The sequence below is a fragment of the Pleurodeles waltl genome, chromosome 12 (assembly GCF_031143425.1).
Source record: "Pleurodeles waltl isolate 20211129_DDA chromosome 12, aPleWal1.hap1.20221129, whole genome shotgun sequence".
NCBI lineage: Eukaryota > Metazoa > Chordata > Amphibia > Caudata > Salamandridae > Pleurodeles > Pleurodeles waltl.
In genome coordinates, this window is record NC_090451.1 from 38,125,070 (window position 1) to 38,145,230 (window position 20,161).

The 20,161-nt window shown below is 46.2% G+C and overlaps 1 protein-coding gene across 3 annotated transcripts in view; it reads right to left on the bottom strand.

Annotated features, from left to right (window-relative positions):
- The window catches only part of NCAN (neurocan), a 388,051-nt gene that overhangs the window by 17,731 nt on the left and 350,159 nt on the right, over positions 1-20,161 (bottom strand). For all 3 annotated transcript variants that reach the window (XM_069216521.1, XM_069216522.1, XM_069216523.1), the window contains one exon: positions 7,873-8,031. In XM_069216521.1, coding sequence (XP_069072622.1) covers positions 7,873-8,031 — 159 coding nt within the window. The remainder of the gene's footprint in view (positions 1-7,872; positions 8,032-20,161) is intronic.

Sequence of the window (20,161 nt, forward strand, 5' to 3'; positions counted from 1 at the left end):
GAGGGCACATCACTTCTGGTTTCGGGGGTTCCTTTTGAGCATAATTGAGAGGTTTAATTGAACCAATAGACTATCACACTGGAAAACAGTGATCGAACTCCTGGGTGCAAAAGTTGTGTCCTCTTCAACAAGTCTCGCTGGTGGCTCCCATAGCGCGTGGGTGGAGACATCCAGGTCTCAGTGAATGGGACGCAGCCCAGATGCTGAGTGAGTGTGTTTGGTCCAGGAAACACCAGTGATTCTACAGAGCGCATTGCAAGGAGGCTCGGGATGGGCAATGGGAAGAGATGTTTCTTGAATATTAAATGGTAACTTCCAAGATGGGACTGTCAGGTGGTCATCATGGCACAGAAGAGAGAGGCATCACATCTTTTGGACTGTTTTAGGCACTTGTTCTGCTTTGTTAGAGTTAAATAGATAAATGACTAAATAGTAACAAAAGCGAGACTTATAGACCGTGTTCGAGGCTAATATCGCAAATCCTTAGAGGTGTTTGGCAAAAAAAAAAAAAAAAAACTTCCATATGTCTCGTGTTAGGTTAGAAACTGTTTGACAAGGCACAGGCTGGATAGATGTGAAGGGAGTAGGGGGTCAGGCCTACAAATCTCATTTTAATTAAGAACGCTGCCATTAAGGGCTTTAACGAGTGTCGGGACAGCGACGCCGCCGCCGCCGTCACTGTGCGACCTCCTTCTGGATATTCAAGCAGCGAACACGAAATACTTCATCGGTGACAGTTATGACAAGGGAGAAGGAATGGCTCTTTCATGGGGCGTCGGGCTGTGGCGCCCCGCGGTCTCCAGCGCGCTGGCTCAGCACATTCGGCGTGAGGGATGGGAGTGCGGGCCGGCTGCGGCGGCCACAGGGCTCACATTACTGAGAGTTATGGGTCCTGCTGATGTGCTTTGCAACACTGGCGAAGATTTTCTGCCATCCCCAAAAATCTATCTAGAAAAGGAAGGAGCTTCAAAGGAAGACAGTTAAATAGGAGCAGAGAGAAACAAGCATTTACAATGCAACGGGTCTCGCATTTCTCCGAGTTAGAGCTATTAGCAGTTGTAAACTCCCAACCGGACTTTTCTTGCCTCATTAAATGGAGAGAAAAAAACGAGCGTGCTGCTAAACAAGTGAGATTGTGGTGCGAAAAAAGCAAAAAAGTAGTCCACAAACTGGACGGAAAACAGCGGGCCTCGTATGTTTTCTGTACTTGGTCGCTGCGCTCGCGGAGGGCTAACCACCGGAAAAGGCATGACATATGCATGCCTTCGACTAATGAAAGCAAGCAGATTTTATTAGGCAAGCCCACAAACCAATGAAAAACACTGACGTGATGTGAACGGGGCTCTGAGCCCTTTTCTAACTCCTAAAGCGTCTCGCAAGCGATACGCATGCGCAAGCCCATGCTACGCAGGCTCGACCCTAAAAAAGGACCACAACAGATATTAATTACAAGCAAGAGCTCGTGGAGAACACACTCAGTGCAGTCAGAGAAATGTTTTCTGGAAGTCTGAGGACCGCCTCTGCAGCCCCAACAGTTGGCACCTATAATGCTAAGTGTTTTGGGGGGTTGCACCCGTTTCCGGCGCTTCGAAGTACAGCCACCGGAAGTGGAGGCCTACCAGAAGCCATTCAGCTCAGAGCTGAACTTCAAGACCTCACAGAGCAAAACAAGAGCTGGAGAAGAACAGCCAGGATGGGAAGGCGGGGATGAAGCGAAGTCGGTGCTTAATTTGTAAAACAATAAGTGCCGGGGCCCGAAGTTTGACTCAGAACCACAGCAGGCTTGGCGAATATCGGAGGTGCCATATACCAAGGCTGCGGCGTCCTGATTCCACCTCTTACCCACCATCAGACACTATCTGTGCCTTTCTCTCACTCGTGTGGGTTTTCTTTCATGCCTGCGTTCTTATTCTCTGGAAATTCTCCCTCTTGCCCTGGGTGAAAAGTCTGATGAGGAGAAAACAGGGCCAGTTTCAAGACATAAGGGCCATTAGTCCCCACCGGCTCAAATTAAGCAGGTGGAGCGAGTGCTGCTTCAGTAAATTGGAGCCAGTCTCATGCCCTGGAGCTCAGTCTCGCTCACTAGGTGTGAGCCTCACTTCCTGAAGTGGGGTCACACCAGTGGTTTGTAACACCACCTTCTTGGAGAACAGCCTAACTCGCTCACCTTGAGCCGCACCCCTCGGTGCAGTGCAAAGTGCCTCTCGTTGGGTGTGACCTTTGCGCCTTGAAGTGCAGTCTCTTGCACTGGGTTTGAGTCTCACGCTTGGAGCACCGCCTGCCTCGGTGGGTGCAAGCCTCACTCACCATGTGTTTATCTTGCTTCGTGCAGCAGTCTCACTCTTTTGAAATGATACCCACTCCTTGATGCACGCTCTCACGCATTCCGTGCGAGTGCCAGGCCTTGGCACGCCTTCTCTCACTGTGTGCCAGTCCCACACCTCAGGGCACCATCCCGCTCACTGGGTGCATGTCTCACACATCGGTGCATCTTTCACTGGAAAAAAGGCTCTTGCCTTGGATCACAGTCGCTCTCACGGGTGTGACTGTCACACCTTGAGGAACAATGTCAGCCAACGAGTGTGAATTTTGTATCTTTGTGCACAGTCCGTCTGTCTGGATGTGAGTTTCACACTCGGATCTCGTTAGGTGTGTGACTGGTGGACAGCCTCACCTATCCGGTGTGATTCCAACTCCCTGGAAGGCAGTCTCTTACTGCGTGTGGACCTCATTTCAAGGAAGCTGCCTCTTGTCGGATAACCTCAGAGCTCTCAATGACTAACACAGAGGTGGGCGAGCCAACAAATTAACAGGGCGAGCCGAGCCAGGGCCGAGCCAGAGCCGAGCCAGGGCCGAACTAGAGCCGAGCCAAGGATCTGGCTCGGAGCTTAGAGCCTGTGCATGAGCCGAGCCCTGAGAATGTGTTATGTAAATCATACAACAAACCCTGTAGGATATGGTAAAGCCTCTTCAAAGTAGAAAAAAGTGTTTAATGTATGGAAGCTTTCCCATTAATAGGGACATCATAGCAGTGCACTCAGAAGTACTTATCAGTTTAGATAGTACTTAGTTTTGTACAACTGGTACTCTGAACTCAGAGATTCAAAATTGCTTTGATATTGGATAAAAAAGTAGTTTTGGTGAAATGAAATACTTGTCTAAGATCACACAATTTAAGAAGGGAAGGCACGATTTATCTAGGTTTTCTGGTTTCACTCTGTACAAATCAGCCATTCAAATGTGTATCCATTTATCTTTCCTTATCCTAAGGCTTTGTGTTTATATCTTAGTGAATTCTTCTGCAGTTTTTAAAATACAGCACAAACTCGGCCTAAAGGCATTCGAGTGCTTCCGTGAGCAGCTGTTACATCACCCAAGCTCACATGCATTGTTTATTGACATGGGAGATCAGATGATTTGCCCAGAATCACAGGATCATCAGACAACTTAGGACTGAACCTGGTTCCCGAGTTCCACTGTCGGTGGCTCTGGTCGCGACACCACATCCCGGGTCGAGGGAGGGAGGCAGAAGGCACATGAAAGCTCGCCTCGCTCGGGGCTTGGCTTGAGGTTCCAACAATACCTAGAGCTCAGCCAGAGCCAGGCTTCAGGATGGGGCGTTCAGTGGCTCGCCCACCTTTGCTGTCACAGTCATGCCACAGGGATTTTGGTCCCCACCATCTCATTTCTCACAGCATCGGATTCCCGAGGTTGACATCTCAGATGGAGCCTTCCCTAAGGCACAGGTGGCCAAAAGTTTACAGGTTAAGTAAGAAAGAGTCGAGATAGGGGCAGGATCTCAGACGACACTTCCGCGTGTCGGGATCATAGCGAAAAGGTGGAGGTTCTGCTGAGAAAATATTCGTACCCACTTCTTCGGAGAAGGGCCTGCTTCAGAAGTAAAACCTGATTATGGAGGGAATGGGAGTGGAAAGAGATGTGAGGGGGACCATAGGGTTTCTGGAGGGGGGGGTAAGGGGTGTAACTAATTCACTTCCAAAGTGGTCCTTTTTAGCAGAATTGTGTGGTGTTGCATCTTTCTACTGTTACGCACCATTTGTTCTTGTTTTTGCACATTTCAGAATTAACAGATGAACCTTAATGCGACGGCGGGGGGAGCCCGGAGCGCGCTGGCGCCGATGGGGCCCGGCGGCTCTGTAGGACAACCGCCACCGTGGTCGGTCGCAGCCCCCAGGACCCCACGGGTGATGCCGTTTAATTACCAGAACACTGGAATAAGGGCCTGTGATTAGACCTCAAACAATGAGCGAATTAGGGTTAATTAAGAAACCACTCAAGCGGGGTCCCAATTTCACAGCACACCGCCTTATTGTAGGCTCCGAAAACCAATCATTTTTATTAAACTTCAGAAGCCTGGTACGCAAAAATCACAGTAATTGGAAGGGTTGTTTATTGCTTCTGTGAGGAAAAGCAATTCTGTACTTAATGTTTTTTTCTGGTTTTTAATGTTCTTCATAGATATTGGGAAATAGACATATACTTGGCTTTTCCATGCCCTGGAATAATTGCATGTCTTTGTTAGACAGCCACAGCACTTGAATCCCTTTGTCCATTTCCTTTTAAGACTATTCAATAAATTTTGCATTTTTATACTTTCACAGACCGAGTATGTCTCTGATTTTAGACTTAAACTAAGAGGCCAGAGGCATGAAGGGAAGGGCACAGCAACCCTCCTGCTTTCGGATTTCCACACAGGACGGCTAACCTGCAATCCAAAATTTACTCCAAATGTCTCTCAAGGTTTCCTGTCCCTCCCTGCTTTCAAAACGCCTCCTATTTAGATCCTTTTCCTAATTATGGTTTTTAGAAACCAGTTCATTACTCCACAAACTGAATCATCTTTACACATGAACATTTTGGGACATCGTGTGATCTTCTTTGCAAGTCACCAGGAGAATCCTCGCCACAGCATCTGACCAGTAGCCACAGACGGTCCTACAGCCCTAGATATTTTATCCTGTGTAAACCCGCCAGTAATTCTAATGTGTATTTTAGAAGGAGCTGACAAATCCCTCTCCCCTTTACCGATCAGGCCACCATGATGTGTGCTTCATGTTCAGCACAGATTCTCGTTTTGGGGATGAACGAAATGAATCTATTCAATTTTCTGACATTAGTTTAAAAACTCCGTGCACATTTTAGGTAGCATTCAAGGCAGTTCCAAGTCACTAGGCCACAAACGTCTCAGTCTTGGGATTGCCTTTTAAGAATTTTTGTTTTCAGGTTTGTGAGTTCAACCATCTCCAAAGACCCAAACCAAGGTCACAGCTCCCAGAATGCACTGCTCTGTTAACTAAAAGCTCCTGCTTGTAAAGAAGGTACCCTGGTGGAATTCAGTCACATTATAACCCTGCTTTAGAGGACTAGGTTATCAATACCACAAAGACACCAGAAGAATGAAGTCATCACAACACCTGGGGACACGCCAACAGCTTAGGGATAACCAGTCACTCTGCACAGTCAATACATCAAGTTTCCATTCCTTGAATTTTCTGGTTAGAAATGATTGAGTGATTATCTCCATGGAAGGCAAGGTTAGAACTCCCAGATGTGACTGTGTTGGCAATAGGGGGTGCCAATGTATAGACAAGGGTGGCAACCATAGAACTGCATCCTCAATGCACACACTAGGGTTGCATGGGCAAGTTGGTTTGATGGGGTGTGGCAAAGTCTTAATATACACATATTTGGGGTCAGCTCTGTAGCCACTATGACCTTGTTAAGGAAGGGGTTAACCGATTACAACATGACCCAGAGGACAGCCTATCCCAACCCCAGGATATTCACTTAACAACATAATGCATTTGGAGATCTGCTCTTGGTGTGCTTATACTGAACACAAGGGTTACCCTACCCCTTTCAAAAGGTTTGTGAAGGGAAAGCCCGGGATTGTGAAGTGATCTCTGCACCATTATCGAGGTACACCTTGGTAGGCGGGTGTGGTGATCCTCGTGACCGGTGGCTTCTACCAATGTCTTCACTTTGTCCCTCATTACGAGCGGGCAGTAACTGGTGCAATACTTGTCACACCTGAAAAAATCGGACTACACCGGGTTTTTGCAGGATGAAAATTATTGGGTGAGATAAAAGCCATGAAATTACGAGCTTTTCTCTGATAATCGTGAAAAAACGTGGATTTTGGTGCTTAGTGCCCTCAAATTCCCAAGTAGAAATATTGGCCTGGCAGATACATTAGAGTCGGTTAGACCTGCTGAAATGTGTAAAGGGATTTGATTGGTAACAGGAGTATCACACATATTATCCTTTTATGAACGTGTAATGAGAACCTTAGAAAAAAGTCAACATTTACGCTGGACTAGGAGACTAAGAAAATGTGCCATGTGGTGCCCAATTAAAGGTTACTGATGCCAGAATATCAATGTGTGGGTCTTAAGCCATAAGGACTTTTAAAAAACATCCCAGAAACCTTTCAAGTGCCCGACAGACCATACAAATAAATAATATGTTTTTCAGTAGTTTATGGAAACCTCTTTTGCATGTTGTTGCTTAGTTTTGTGCAGCTGGTTGTGATGCTGACGTCACACTTGCTCATGGCTCTCTTCTCTCCGCACTGCCCTCTGCAGGAGGCTGACTAGGATTCCAGAACAATGAGCACACCACAGCGGTATCAGATACAAAACAAGCATTTGCGATGCAATGGGTCTCCCGTTTGCTCGAGTTAGAGCTATTAGCATTGTAAATTCTCAACTGGACTTTTCTTGCCAGGTAAATTGAAAATGAAAAGTAGAACAGTTGACATAAGCGAGCCGATTCAAAACGCCGTGGCCACCATCAGCATGAGAGCGAGGGAGAGACACAAAAGGAAAAAGAAGTTTGCTCGCAGTTAAACGTACTGGGAAACGCACATTTATCCATGTAACAGGGTCAATGGCCAAGGTGGTAACAAAACCGCCCCAAGGAGGGTCAAACATTAAGCATTTACCAATGATAACAAAGGATTTTTGAAAGGCAAGCCCAAGAACGAGTGACAGTGATGGGCGTGCGGTGGGTGTGGGTAAAAGCCCACACATAGATTACAACAGGTCAGTGCGCTTGTGCTAAACAGGCTCACAAGGTGGCCGCCGCTGTTCGAAGATGTTAGTAAACCAAACTGCCTCTTTCTGAAGCCTTTGGCAGTGGGGGGAGCATGACCCAGTAGGGCTGTCCCTCTTTCAGAGTCCCACAATTCTACTGTCCAGTGGGCATTCTACATTTGGGTGAGAGTAGTCAATGGCAGGGCCCAGTGCTATTTGCTTGAATAAGTTAACTTGGGAGGTAATTTCTGGATTCTGGTTGGAATCTTTTTTTAAATATAAACTTGGAAAAATATATTTTTTTAACACAGATAAGTGCCTGGGCATACGGCCAGGCTGGGGTTCCGTGTAAGACCTCTCAAATGATCTCAAGCCCCTATAAATACCTCCAACTGATGGAGGTGAAGATGGACCCAACATGCCTTTGTCCTTCCTTGAAATCACATCCAGGATCATGGGACCTCAAGACCCCACGGGTACCCACATCTCACGCAGGTGAAGGTGGACCCACCATCATCCTTCCTTAGAATCCAGTTGAGGGACAAGCGACCTCAAGCCCCTACAACTACCACGATCTTATGCAGTGACGGTGTACCCACCATGCCTTTGTCTATCCTTAGGATCACATTGACGGCCAAGTGACCGCAAGCCCCCTTAAGTACCCACATCTCACGCAGGTGAAGGTGGACCCACCACGCCTCCGTCCTTCCTTAGAGTCAGACCCAGGGTCCAGTTTCTGGACTCCTGGTTGAAACTGAAGGTTTCAGATTTTTTTTCCCAAGTACCTCTGTAGAAAGGGCCCCAGGTGGATTCTTACTGTTCAGGTAGTCCTGCTCTGCTGAGGAGTGGATGCTGGCCAGGTGGCCGAAGCGGTGCCGGCAGTCCTTCTCGGCGTGCTCCCAGGTGCGGCGCTGTGGGAAGTAGTGGTAGCAGTGGCCCTGGAACTTGTGCCAGTTGTGTTCGCAGCCCTCTGTGTCTAGGGGAGAAAGAAGTAAAAGGGTTAGAAACCAGTGCGTAAAAATGTCCCCACCCCCTACTGACGAGACCTTAGTACAGCGGCCAATGGGAACATCTCCAGAGCTCGTGACAAGTCAATGCTTTTGAGGCAGCAGTTGGACTGGGGCAGAGTCAGTCAGCTTTCCACTGACACACTCAAACACATTTATGCCCACACTTCTTTGTTACACTTTTACCCTGGCCGAACAAGAGTTTTTAATGGCCCAGTGTATGACCAGAAACCTGTTCGAGCATCCTCAGCGCCCAACAAAGAACATCAGGGAAAATGGAAAAGGGTACCAAGGGATGAAGGCGCAGTCTCCCACTCTTGTAATGACTCTGCACACCCTGATTTTTTATGCAGATCTCTCTTTTTCAGTGTTTCTTTTTTTCCTTTATTAATATATTAGAGTAAATAATGACAAAGACTTCTTTACTATTGATATGTTTTACTATGTGAGGAAATGTTTATTTAAACTAGTGAGGCCACTATTTGCTATTCAGCTATTTACCTACAAGTGCATCTGTCTGTAAGCACACCAGCAGGGATTTTAAACAGACATATTTTCCAGTTCCCAGGCTGCAAGGGTGTGAGATTAAAAAGTGGCGGTCATGCCATCTACAAACACCAGAGATGCTTTCTTTGCCTCTACAGCTGTGCTGAGGCAAGGAGTCAGCCCTGAGCCTCCATTCAAGATGCTTGTTTTGCCAGCCTGTCTTTGAGCGAACGCAGCCCACCAGCCCACTACCTGCATCCATGACAGACTTCTACACCTCAGAAGCACTCACTGGTCTATTCCCAGCCACAGCAAAGGCAACACTGACACTCCTGCCTTAGCACCCTGTGAGCCTCTCCGGTCTACCTTCCACCTCCAAGCGCTGCACATTCTTCAAGGTGCGCTATGCTATCCAACTCAGATCAGGCCTCTTCGACCTTGTCACTGACCACAAGCTTGATGTCTCTTCCTAGCATGTGCATGGATCACACTTGATCATAGGACATTGATGGTGTACTAATGTTCAACCATGGTTTATCAATGGCCATCTGTTGCTCATTAGTGTTTATCCATAGTACATCAATGGTCAACCATCGGTCATGCTTCATCAGTGATGAACCTCAGTGAATCAACACCATGGTTCCTCGATGGTCAAACTTTTGAATTGATGACCAACAATTGTGCATCAAGTGTCCTCCACAGTTAAAAAATGGTGCATCTGTGGCCACTCATGGTTCATCATTGGTCAACCAGTGTGAATTATTGATCATCTGTGGTTCAATGATGGTCAACTAATGGTCACATAATGGAGTATCAGTGATCATGTGTTTCGAAAATGGTCGACCATGGATGACCTTGGTTTCATCTTGCTTTAGACTGTAACAAGTTGAGGATTTGTTAAATTCCACCGAGACAAGTGTTCCAGGAGTAAAGCTTCACATAGTCGGCAAATCCTTTGTGGCATCAGGCGTGGGAATCTCTTACCGGTTCTTACAATAGCATGGTCCATTGCAGTTTCACTGAAACACCAAATAGTTTACTGCACTATTAGTAACAAGCCACAAGAGTCGGTCGACCATGTGCACTGGCTACAGAGATACATCCAAGTAAGGACGTGTAATGCTTGGGGGTCCTCACAGATTCACTGAAGAAGACCACGGAGTTGAGCATAAACTCCTGACCTCATGTGCATCAAGAATGCGCTCAATATGAAGAGGGCATCAATATTGAGGTCTGGACTAGCTTCGCTTTCCATCAGACTTCTTGCTACTACCTTTCTACTTCTGAGTCTCAGCGGCTAGCGGGGCTTCTAAACGCCGCCAGGTTGCCTTCCCCATGGCCGCGCACTAGGGCGATCGGAGGCAACGGCGATGCTACTGATTATCTCTAGCGCAGGGTGGCTGAAGACAGCGGTGATGGGACAAAGATGATGCACAGTGGTGGAAGTGCCAGGTGAACAGCATGGAGGGAAGAAACCACGTTTGGAGGGTAGCGGGTCGCAGCGCGGCGGCAGGAGTCGGAATAGAAACCGATGAGCTCAATTTAAAATGAATTAGCCATCTGGCGCGAGAGCCAGAGACAGCTCAGTAGCATGCTGGGAGGTGTTTATGGAACTTCCCCTTACATTAAGGACTCATAAGGTGGGGAGGGGCAGCGGCTTCTGGCAGCAGAGGGCAGAGAAGGACAAAAGATACTGAAGATGCACCAACTACTGTTGCATCCTCTGAGCCGCGGAAACCACAGCCCCACCTGCTGGCCTGGGCAAGTAACTACAGAGCCAGGAAGGACCTCTTGAGAGTGCCAGAAACCTCGAACGCCTCAGTGAGAATACTGTTTATCCACAGCAAGGCCACTTATGCCGGGGAGCTGGCACTCCTCTAGAAGCTGTGGGCACCAGCTCGACGGGCACATCTCCAGCACCACAACTGGCAGGGCACTCACAGGACTCCTGGCCCATGGGAGGCTGCCATCCATACACCAACACATCAGACACACTCAACTCCTCACCTAGGGCTTATCAATAGTACACCTACAACAAAGCAAACATCCCAGAGACCTACCAACCAACACCCTAAACCAGTGATTTCCAACCTGTGGTCCGGGGACCGCTCGGGGTCCACAAAGCCTCCTCAGGGGGTCTGTAACTGCTTAGAAAATTAAATAATATTAACAGATTTGGTCCCCATCTTTCAATAATAACTCAGTGAGGGGTCCCCGGATTCCAATATTGATTCAGAGGGAGTCCCTGGGTTCCAGTTATATTAAAGTGGGGGTCCACAGAAGTCAAAAGGTTGGGAACCACTGAACTAGACAACACTACACCTCAACACCACACCTGCTAGTCCCAGAAGTCACTGACAGCACCACACATCAACTTTACTAGACAACACCACACCACAGTAATACTATTCTCACATTACCCCTGCTTACTGCCCAACACAATAATAAACCACACCATATCACTGCCCAGCACCCCTACGTAACACCGTTCCAGGCACTCCAGTACACCCAAGCTCCTCCGTGTTTGAGACGCAGAATAACCCCACTTCCTGCTCCAGTTCAAGGCATCATACAGACAGATGCACCCACCCCAATCTCTTACCACCACCCAAATACCAAGCCAGCACACACATCCACACACCACTTCCAGCAGCGGCCACCTCTCCTGATCACCTGCATGGATACACCCACACACAGAAACAATGCTCCCAGAAATACTCCTGCTATCTCTACCCCTGCCAGGATTCAGCCACTAACCTCCTCGCACACCGTACACAACAACGACATCACACTTTCCGAAGGCAGGGGGCTGAATGCATAAGTACAGAGATTTCCAACTACAACACCATTCTTCAAAGTCACAAGCTAACTCAAGAACTGCCCCAGCAGACATCAGTAGACACCCAGCGTCTGCCGGGGGGTTGTTGAGGGTAGGGGCAGAGGCCACTACTTGCCACCCTGGCAGATTACCACCAGTCATACTGATAGAGATCAATCAGGGGATTTGTAAAGCGCATTACTCACCCAGGAGGGTCTCAAGACCACCAAGATCCATCCTCCTGGCAGAGAATCTCTGCGCATTCTGCGGAGCCAACGCCACAGCGTCTCCTTTGAGGGCTCCCCTAATTTTGCTGAACAGCCGCCATGTTTTATGTAGGTGCTCAACAAACTTTTTGCTTTTGAAAAACAAACTCTCAAAGCAGGAGTTTGTATTTGAAAAACAAAAAATATGAATATCGAATTGATGCCTTAGGAGTTTTCTCCTAGGGTCTGGGGATCATTTTTATTTTTTACTGTTGGGGAACTCTTTTTCTGGTCATCTTGGACAACTAAAAAAAGCAAAAAAAACAAAAACAACTTTACAACGTCAGCCTTAAATAGGGCAGAGAGTCTGAGGTACTTCAACCGACAGACGGAAGTCAATTGAGATGTTGGACCAAGAAGCCCGACTCTAGAGCGCACAGTGTGAGGTGAGGAACTTAGACCAATACGCCGTGTCCTCCAGGCCCTCATTCTAAGGCTTCTTCCGGCACAGCCAGTGGGCACCAAACCATGGTGGTTTACCCGACTTTAAATACAGCGGGCAGACTGTCAGTTTGGAGGACAGGGTACTCTGCCATGTTTGTGGCAGGGTGCTCGGTTATAGGCCATAGCTGACACAAATCCATAGGTTCCTCGGAACCAAAGAGAAGAAATTCCCTACAGGACCAGCAGAAAGATTACTGAGAACCTTAGAACAAAATTCCGTTACCAGGTGCGTGGATGTGACGTCGGCCCGAGCTGCCTCTGCCAAGGGGACTCGGGCTGGACCTTAAAAGGGAGGCCCAAGAAGTCTGGAGCATGGACCAGCAGTTTGGGCTATAATATCTCTTTTGGGGCAAGACTGGCTTGCATATGGTTGGTCAGTGTCTGTAATAACAGACTCGCTAAGAAGAGTTGGACCGGTCCCTTGGTGACTGGCAGTGGCGTGGTTCCATTCGGCCAGTTTCCATCGATGGTTGCTGTGAGGTCCCAGTGAGTCATCTGCTAGTGATGCGGGTTGGTCCAGACAGAGGTCTCAAGCTCTCTGGGTTTTAGATCTCAACCTGCACCTCACAGATGAGGCCAAACAAGCATGAAATGATGCTGGGGTTGCTTGTGTTCATGCTCAGAGACAATATGGTCTATTAGTTGAAGGACCTTTCTTTTTGGGGTGATGGCAAGACTGGTTTGCTTTTCTGGATCCTATGTGCAATAGGTGTGAAGTTAACCATTATAGAAGGGAATATGTGCTGGACAGAACCAGTAGTTCAGACTGGTTCAGGCATTTCCTACCACCACTCTCAGTCTCTAAGTGAGGTGCACGTGGCACTCTGTGTCTGCCTGGAGAAGAATTTGAGACTATGTATATGGTGACTTGTGAAGGATGAATATCTTGAATAAATCAGTTGACAAGAGAACACAAATTATTATTGGACCACAAAATATATATTGTATGTATATATATTGTTTTGCGTGTGCCCCATTAAACCAAAGAGTTGCACCAGAGGTGCTCCCTGTGTTGTAACCAAGAATGGGAATAGATTTCCTTTGGCTTTGATTATTGTAACTTGTCTTTCTGATATGTATATGTACTGTGTTTGTTGTATGTAGTGTACATATTACCTCCAGAGCGTTTGTGTTAGCTTTGGAACAACATATCCCCGCCTTCACTGACTGGAAAGCTGAGCTGTTCAAAGATTTAAATAAATGTGATATACATAAAATATATATTGTGTGGTCCAATAATAATTCATGTATTATTGTCGACTGATTTATTCAAGATATTGATCCCTCACAAGTCACAGTACATACAGTCTTAGTTACCCATGCCTCAAGACTTGGGAAGGTTACTGGGGCAACCCCCAATAGTTAACTACTGGGGTGTCTTTGAGTTCTCTGTCCCACAGGCACTAAGGCAGCACTTCGAGGTGCAGTCAGGCTCGAAGGTGTCTTGCACTTCCTGGGTTCCCATTCAGAGGAGAAGTTAACAGTTCTGGCCGGACTTTCGCTTTGGGGTCAGAGTAAATACTGACCTGCATGTGGCTGTTCCCTGTCTGTAGATGTATTTTTGAGCTACAAAGCAGTGGAATTGAATGTGCCTCGAGCCTTTGGCGTTGGTTTAGACTGATTTAAGCACTGAATCCCCCATTGTTTTTCTTCTAAGGGTAACACCTATAAAAGCTGCAGAGGCTCAACCGAAAGAGTTGTATAAACCTGCAATGAGAATATCACTCGATTCTGAAATTGAAAGAAGGCATGTCTCAAGGCACAATAAAGTATGTCTTGCCAAGGGAGCAACCACAGCACAGAGAACGCCCTCCTTGCCGCTACAGAAAACACCTGCTCGCTGCTCGACTGTGGCCAAACAGCAGCCCTCATCCTACTGGACGTAACGACCGCTTTCGACATGGTCTCCCATCACACCGTCTGCTCCAGACTGCATGCAGCTAGAATCCGCAGAAAGGCCCTGCAGTGGAAATGCTCCTTCCTGACTGGAGGTACACAGAGGGTCAGACTCCCGCCATACCTGCCAGAACCTATGGACATCAGCTGCGGAGAACCTCAGGCAGTGCTTAATTTGTAAATAAAGAGGTGCCGGTGCTCAAAGCCCTTCTCTTAAACACGAGGCTGCTGTAATTAAATCTACCAGCACTGAATACTGAGGCAGCGTAATCCTGAAGCCATCTCTGGCCTCTTCAATCCATTTACAGCCACCCCTGCCCCTTCAGCTCATCCTGCAACTTTCTACTTTCTCCCTTTATGACGCTTTTTAGTTTTTCCTTCTTCTGTCTTTCCCATATGTCTTTTGCTCGCAGCAAATGCTTGAGGCATAAGAATAAGCCCCGGCCCTCACAAATAAGTGCCGGTGCTCAGCACCGGAAACAACAAGCACAAATTAAGCACTGACCTCAGGGCTTCTCCCAGAGCCCCACACTCTTCAGCATTTACACGGCCCTGCTCGCCCCTATCGTCAGGAATCACGGATTGAACATCATCTCCTAAGCCGACGACACCCAGCTGATCATTTCACTGACCGAAAACCCTGCAACTGCAGAGAACTTCCACAGAGGGATGAAAGCCGTCGCCAGCTGGATTAAGGAGAGCTGCCTTAAGCTCAACTCTGGCAAAACTGAGATCCTGATCCCGGGACCCCCCACATTAGCCTGGGATGACTCCTGGTGGCCTGCTACACTCGCCGCAGGCCCCCCTCCCACTACAAACTACATATGCAACCTCGGCCTCATTCTGGATTCATCACTCAACATGACCCACCAAGTCAACTGTGTCGCATCCACCTGTTTCCACACACACCGACTTCCCAGGAAGATCTTCAAATGGATCCCAAACAACTGCTGCAAGATGGTACCCACACCCTGGTCACCAGCAGACTCGACTATGCAATGCCCTCTACACCAGCACCACCCACAAGAACCTGAAGAAACTACAGCACATCCAAAATGCCTCCACCAGACTCATCCTGGACATCCCCGCCCCGAACACATCACCAGACACCTAAAAGACCTCCAATGGTTCCCCGTTGAGAAAAGGATCAACTTGAAACTTCTTGTCCATGCATACAAGGCTCTCCATGACCTATGACCCACCTACCTCAACCACTGCATCATCTTCTCCTCCGCCCCAAAGACCTCCCCGCCCAGCTCAACAGGCACTAGCCACCGTACTGTGCATACGGAAGACCTCGGCTGGAGGAAGATCCCTCGCCTACCTCGTGGCAAAGAGCTGGAACACCTTGCCCTTACGGGTCAGTGGTGCGCTTTACAAATTCTGACTGATTGATTGAAAAGAGTTGATTTAAAACAGTAGTTCTGTAGCTGCTGAATTCACATCCCACCGCTGTCAACAAAGTACATAAATAAATTCACACTGCATTTCACACTGAATACATAACCAGTGTGCCTACATAGCAGAAAGTGGCCTCGTTCAGGCAGTCCTGGCTTAAGATCCAACAGCACATTGGATTTTAGGTGTCCTTTGCATATAAAAGAAGAGATAAATGCCGCATGTGGGATGAGTGGATTAATAAAATGAGCGCAAATGCCAACTCCATAATCGCCACAAATTGCCCAGTTAATGACGGCAATTAAGGTAATATAAGGTTACCATAAGGTCCGGGCTATTCGAATTGCATTTTTGTTGCTGTTGTGTTTCACTCTCAACTACAGTTTTGCCTCACTTACCACACAACGTGGCATCTGCTGCACTACTTGCAGATTTTGAGAGAAATAGCTTCTACCACAAACGGACCAAAAGTTACTAAGAACGCTGCATCCGGACTGCACTGCCGCTGATATCTTTACAAAGATTTTCAGTTCACTTTTCACCGACAGTTGGCTGCTGTTTTTAGAACAAAGAGGTGAGATTTGTTTTTGCTTCATGTTGATGTGCTCAAATGATGAGCTGAAGGCATGACTTCAGCCTAAAGCAGAAAACACAAATCTTACATATTTAAATGAAATCCAAACAAGATGGAAACAGGGATGTGTTTTGTGTCATTCGCATGTTTTGTTTAATAGTTAATTTTACTCTATATATTTCAGTATTTTCAAGGCTCGAATTATTCCAAGAACGCACACACAACTCAAAAGCATCCCAAACAGTTTGCATTTCTTTTTAATTTCTTTTCTCTTGAGACCCAACTGAGTTTTGTTGCAACATATAATAAATATTCATGGGATTTCTCCACTTCCAGAGCTAAAATCAATATTTTTTGACGAGTAACATTTTGAAACGTATATCCTAAATGTCTATAAATTTCTTAAGAAATCTTTGTATTTTCTAAAGCATTTGGGAGGCAGTGCTGACATTTATTAAAATATCATAACAGATTGGAAAAAGTGCCTCTGGACCTGGTACAGAGTTTGCTTTTCTTCCTATTATATTTCATGAATTTTGCCTTTTCCTGTCACATAATTCGGTCACGGGGTAAATCATTTTGCCACATAATAAGCAGTGTCACTGTCTAATTTTCTGTAAGGCAAAGCTGTGGAAGGCGAATAGGGGGGCATCAGCGGGGAAAGATGCTGGGAGCGGGGGGATGCAGCGAGGTGTTTACACCGTGGTCCCTGAGAACAGGCCGACGATGGAACATTAACATTTAGGTATGTAAATGGACTTAATGAAGCAGGAGGGAATTGTGGGGACACCCCATTAGGTAGAGACGGAGATGCAGGCGCCAAACAGCCGCCTCTAAGTGCGCGCCACTTTGAGAAAATGGATGAATAATGGATTGTAGACACGCCTAGAGGGCGCGCCCGCACAGAGAGGAAATCAGAAGGTAAAGGATACAAGCTTGCGCATAGCACCTTGAAAAGACTGAAGAGGCGCTATGATGCTTGCAGCGTGAGGGCTGAAATGTAGGGCTGGGAATAGCTGAGAAGAAACAGCGAGGACGCCCTCACTGTGTGAAGGTTTCAGAGGCCGGGCTCTCTGGAGAGTTCAACTGCTCTGATGGCTTTTGTTATGTTGTGTTACTCTCTGTTATATTGTGTTCCTCTGGGTTATGTTATTTGTCATGTTACACTATGTTATGCTGAGTTATGCTGTGCTATGTTGTGATACTCTCTGGTATGTTACGTTGTGTTACTACATCTTATGTTACACTATGGTATGATGTGTTGTGCTACTCGATGTTATGTTACTTGTGTGACTACATCTTATGTTACACTATGCTATGATGTGTTGTGCTACTCTATGTCATGTTACGTTGTGTTACTACATCTTATGTAACACTATCGTATGATGTGTTGTGCTACTCGATGTTATGTTACGTTGTGTTACTCTATCTTATGTTACACTATGGTATGATGTGTTGTGCTACTCTATGTTATGTTACGTTGTGTTACTCCATCTTATGTTACACTATCGTATGATGTGTTGTGCTACTCTATGTTATGCTACGTTGTGTTACTCTATCTTATGTTACACTATGGTATGATGTGTTGTGCTGCTCTATGTCATGTTACGTTGTGTTACTCTACCTTATGTTACACTATCGTATGATGTGTTGTGCTACTCTATGTCATGTTACGTTGTGTTACTCTACCTTATGTTACACTATCGTATGATGTGTTGTGCTACTCTGTTATGTTACGTTGTGTTACTCCATTTTATGTTACACTATGGATTGATGTGTTGTGCTGCTCTATGTCATGTTACGTTGTGTTACTCTACCTTATGTTACACTATCGTATGATGTGTTGTGCTACTCTCTGTTATGTTACATTGTGTTACTACATCTTATGTTACACTATGGTATGATGTGTTGTGCTACTCTAAGTTATGTTACTTTGTACATTATGTTACTCTATGTTGTTACTCTGTGAAGTTACGGTATGTGATATATTGTGTTACTCTGAGTTATGTTACATTGTGTTGTGCTACTCTATCTTATGTTACGCTATGTTAGGATGTGTTGTGCTACTCTGTGTTGTGTTCTTCTTTTATATTATGTTACTCTATGTTGTGTTGTGTTACTAGGTTATGTTACATCATGTTATGCTAACTGATATGTTGTGTTACGCAATGTTATGATGTGTTGTGCTACTCTATGTTATGTTACTCTGTTATACTGTTACTCTAAGTTATGTTGTGTTACCCTGCGTTATGTTAGGTTACGCTATGTTATGATGTGCTGCGATGCTCTGTCACTGTATGTTACGTTATGTTGCTCTGTTATGTTACTCTATGTTATGTTACGTTGTGTTACTCTGTGTTATGTTATGTTACATATATTTGTCGGGCTCAGGGTAAGACATTCACGCAGTTTCCTGGTATTTCAATTAAACAAAAAACAGACAATTTTCAGCAAACTGCATAAAATTGATCTAAAACAAACATTGGTTGTTGCAAAAAATAATGTGTTTAAGACACTTTGAAAGAATGAAAAATGTATAGCAATATCAGAGCAGGTTACTGCAAAAATAAACGTCGGAAGCACACATTTGAAGACTGTAGGTACCAGAAAACACTGTTAACCACATCTGAGCGTCGCGTGCCATAAACACATTAAACAAAGTGTTCGTAGGTGGGCAGGGGTACAGAATACAACGTAGGATGAGTCTGGAGAGTGCCAGAGTTCAGAGAGGGACTTTTTGTGCAATGCAGGCATTTGTTTTTATGCTACTTACAGTCCTGGGCAACATATGAAAACATGAGTAGAAATCTGACTACTGAAGACGACAGTGACTGCAAGTCTTAAAGGGATGTACGATCTGTTGTAAAATAGAAATAAAGCTCACTTTTGGCAAAGTCTGAGCGGAACATTCTTAAACTAATGGAAGGTGAAATGAAGCGTTTTAAATTAAAGGGCAGAACATTTTAAATTCTACGGAAAGGAAACTACGAAATGAGCCAGGATATTGCATAAAATTAAATTTACTTAATGAAATGCGATTTGGATGAAATATACGCCATAAAATCACAGGGCACACTCCCAAAGGACTAGAAATCGTCAGTGTACAGTAACATACAGTTTTATATTATATATAATGTAAATCATTAAACACATTCAACTCCTATCCCTAAGTTCAAATCATTCTCTCCTTCTAGAAAAGGGATGAGTCCACCCTTTGAGCAACTCATTCAAATTCCCTGTATCACATACTTTTCAAAGGACCAACAAAAGTACAGTTTTGAAGCAGAAACAGGTCATTTGAGGACAGAAATTGCCAGTAGATTATTTCTTTTGCAGTTGGAATATGGTCTTGTGAACGCCTCGGCAGAGTTTCTCTGGGTCACTGTTAGAAATGGGTTCTCTAGTTGGCAGTGGTTCTCACCCTGCCAAGCAGGGACCCTCTCTCTAGTCAGGGTAAGGGGGATACGCAGCTAAAATAACCCCTGCTCACCCCCTCGGTAGCTTGGCAGGAGCAGTCTGGCTCACCTTAGAGGCAGTCTGTAAATTTGTGTACGTACACACACACACCCACACACACACACAAACGTACTCCAAACCAGTTTAGAAAAATAGCCAATATTTATCTGAGTAAAACAAGACCAAAATGAAAAAAATCAGAGGTACACAAGCAAATCTCTGTGAAGCGATTAGAAACACAATAGCTGCAACTGGGGGCTATCACGGCATCTTGACTCAGTTGTTCCCAACAGTTCGATGCCAGTTGCAAGGAAGTGCGAGCCGGTTACGGAGCTGCACGTACCCCTGGCACAGTACCTTTGAAAAGTGAGGAAAGAAAGATGTTGCACTGAGTTGGGGAGGTGAGTTGTTGCTGGAGCTGGTGTGGCATTGGTTCCTTACTGCTATCAGGGAGGTGAGGCGTCGGTTCCTTAATGCTAGGCAGGGGAGGGGAGGTTTTGGTTTCTTAGTGCTAGACAGGGGAGGTGAGGCGTCTGTTCCTTACTGCTAGACAGGGGAGGTGAGACGTCTGTTCCTTACTGCTAGACAGGGGAGGTGAGGCGTCTGTTCCTTACTGCTAGACAGGGGAGGTGAGGCGTCTGTTCCTTACTGCTAGACAGGGGAGGTGAGACGTCTATTCCTTACTGCTAGACAGGGGAGGTGAGGTGTCTGTTCCTTACTGCTAGACAGGGAAGGTGATGCGTCGGTTCCTTACTGCTAGG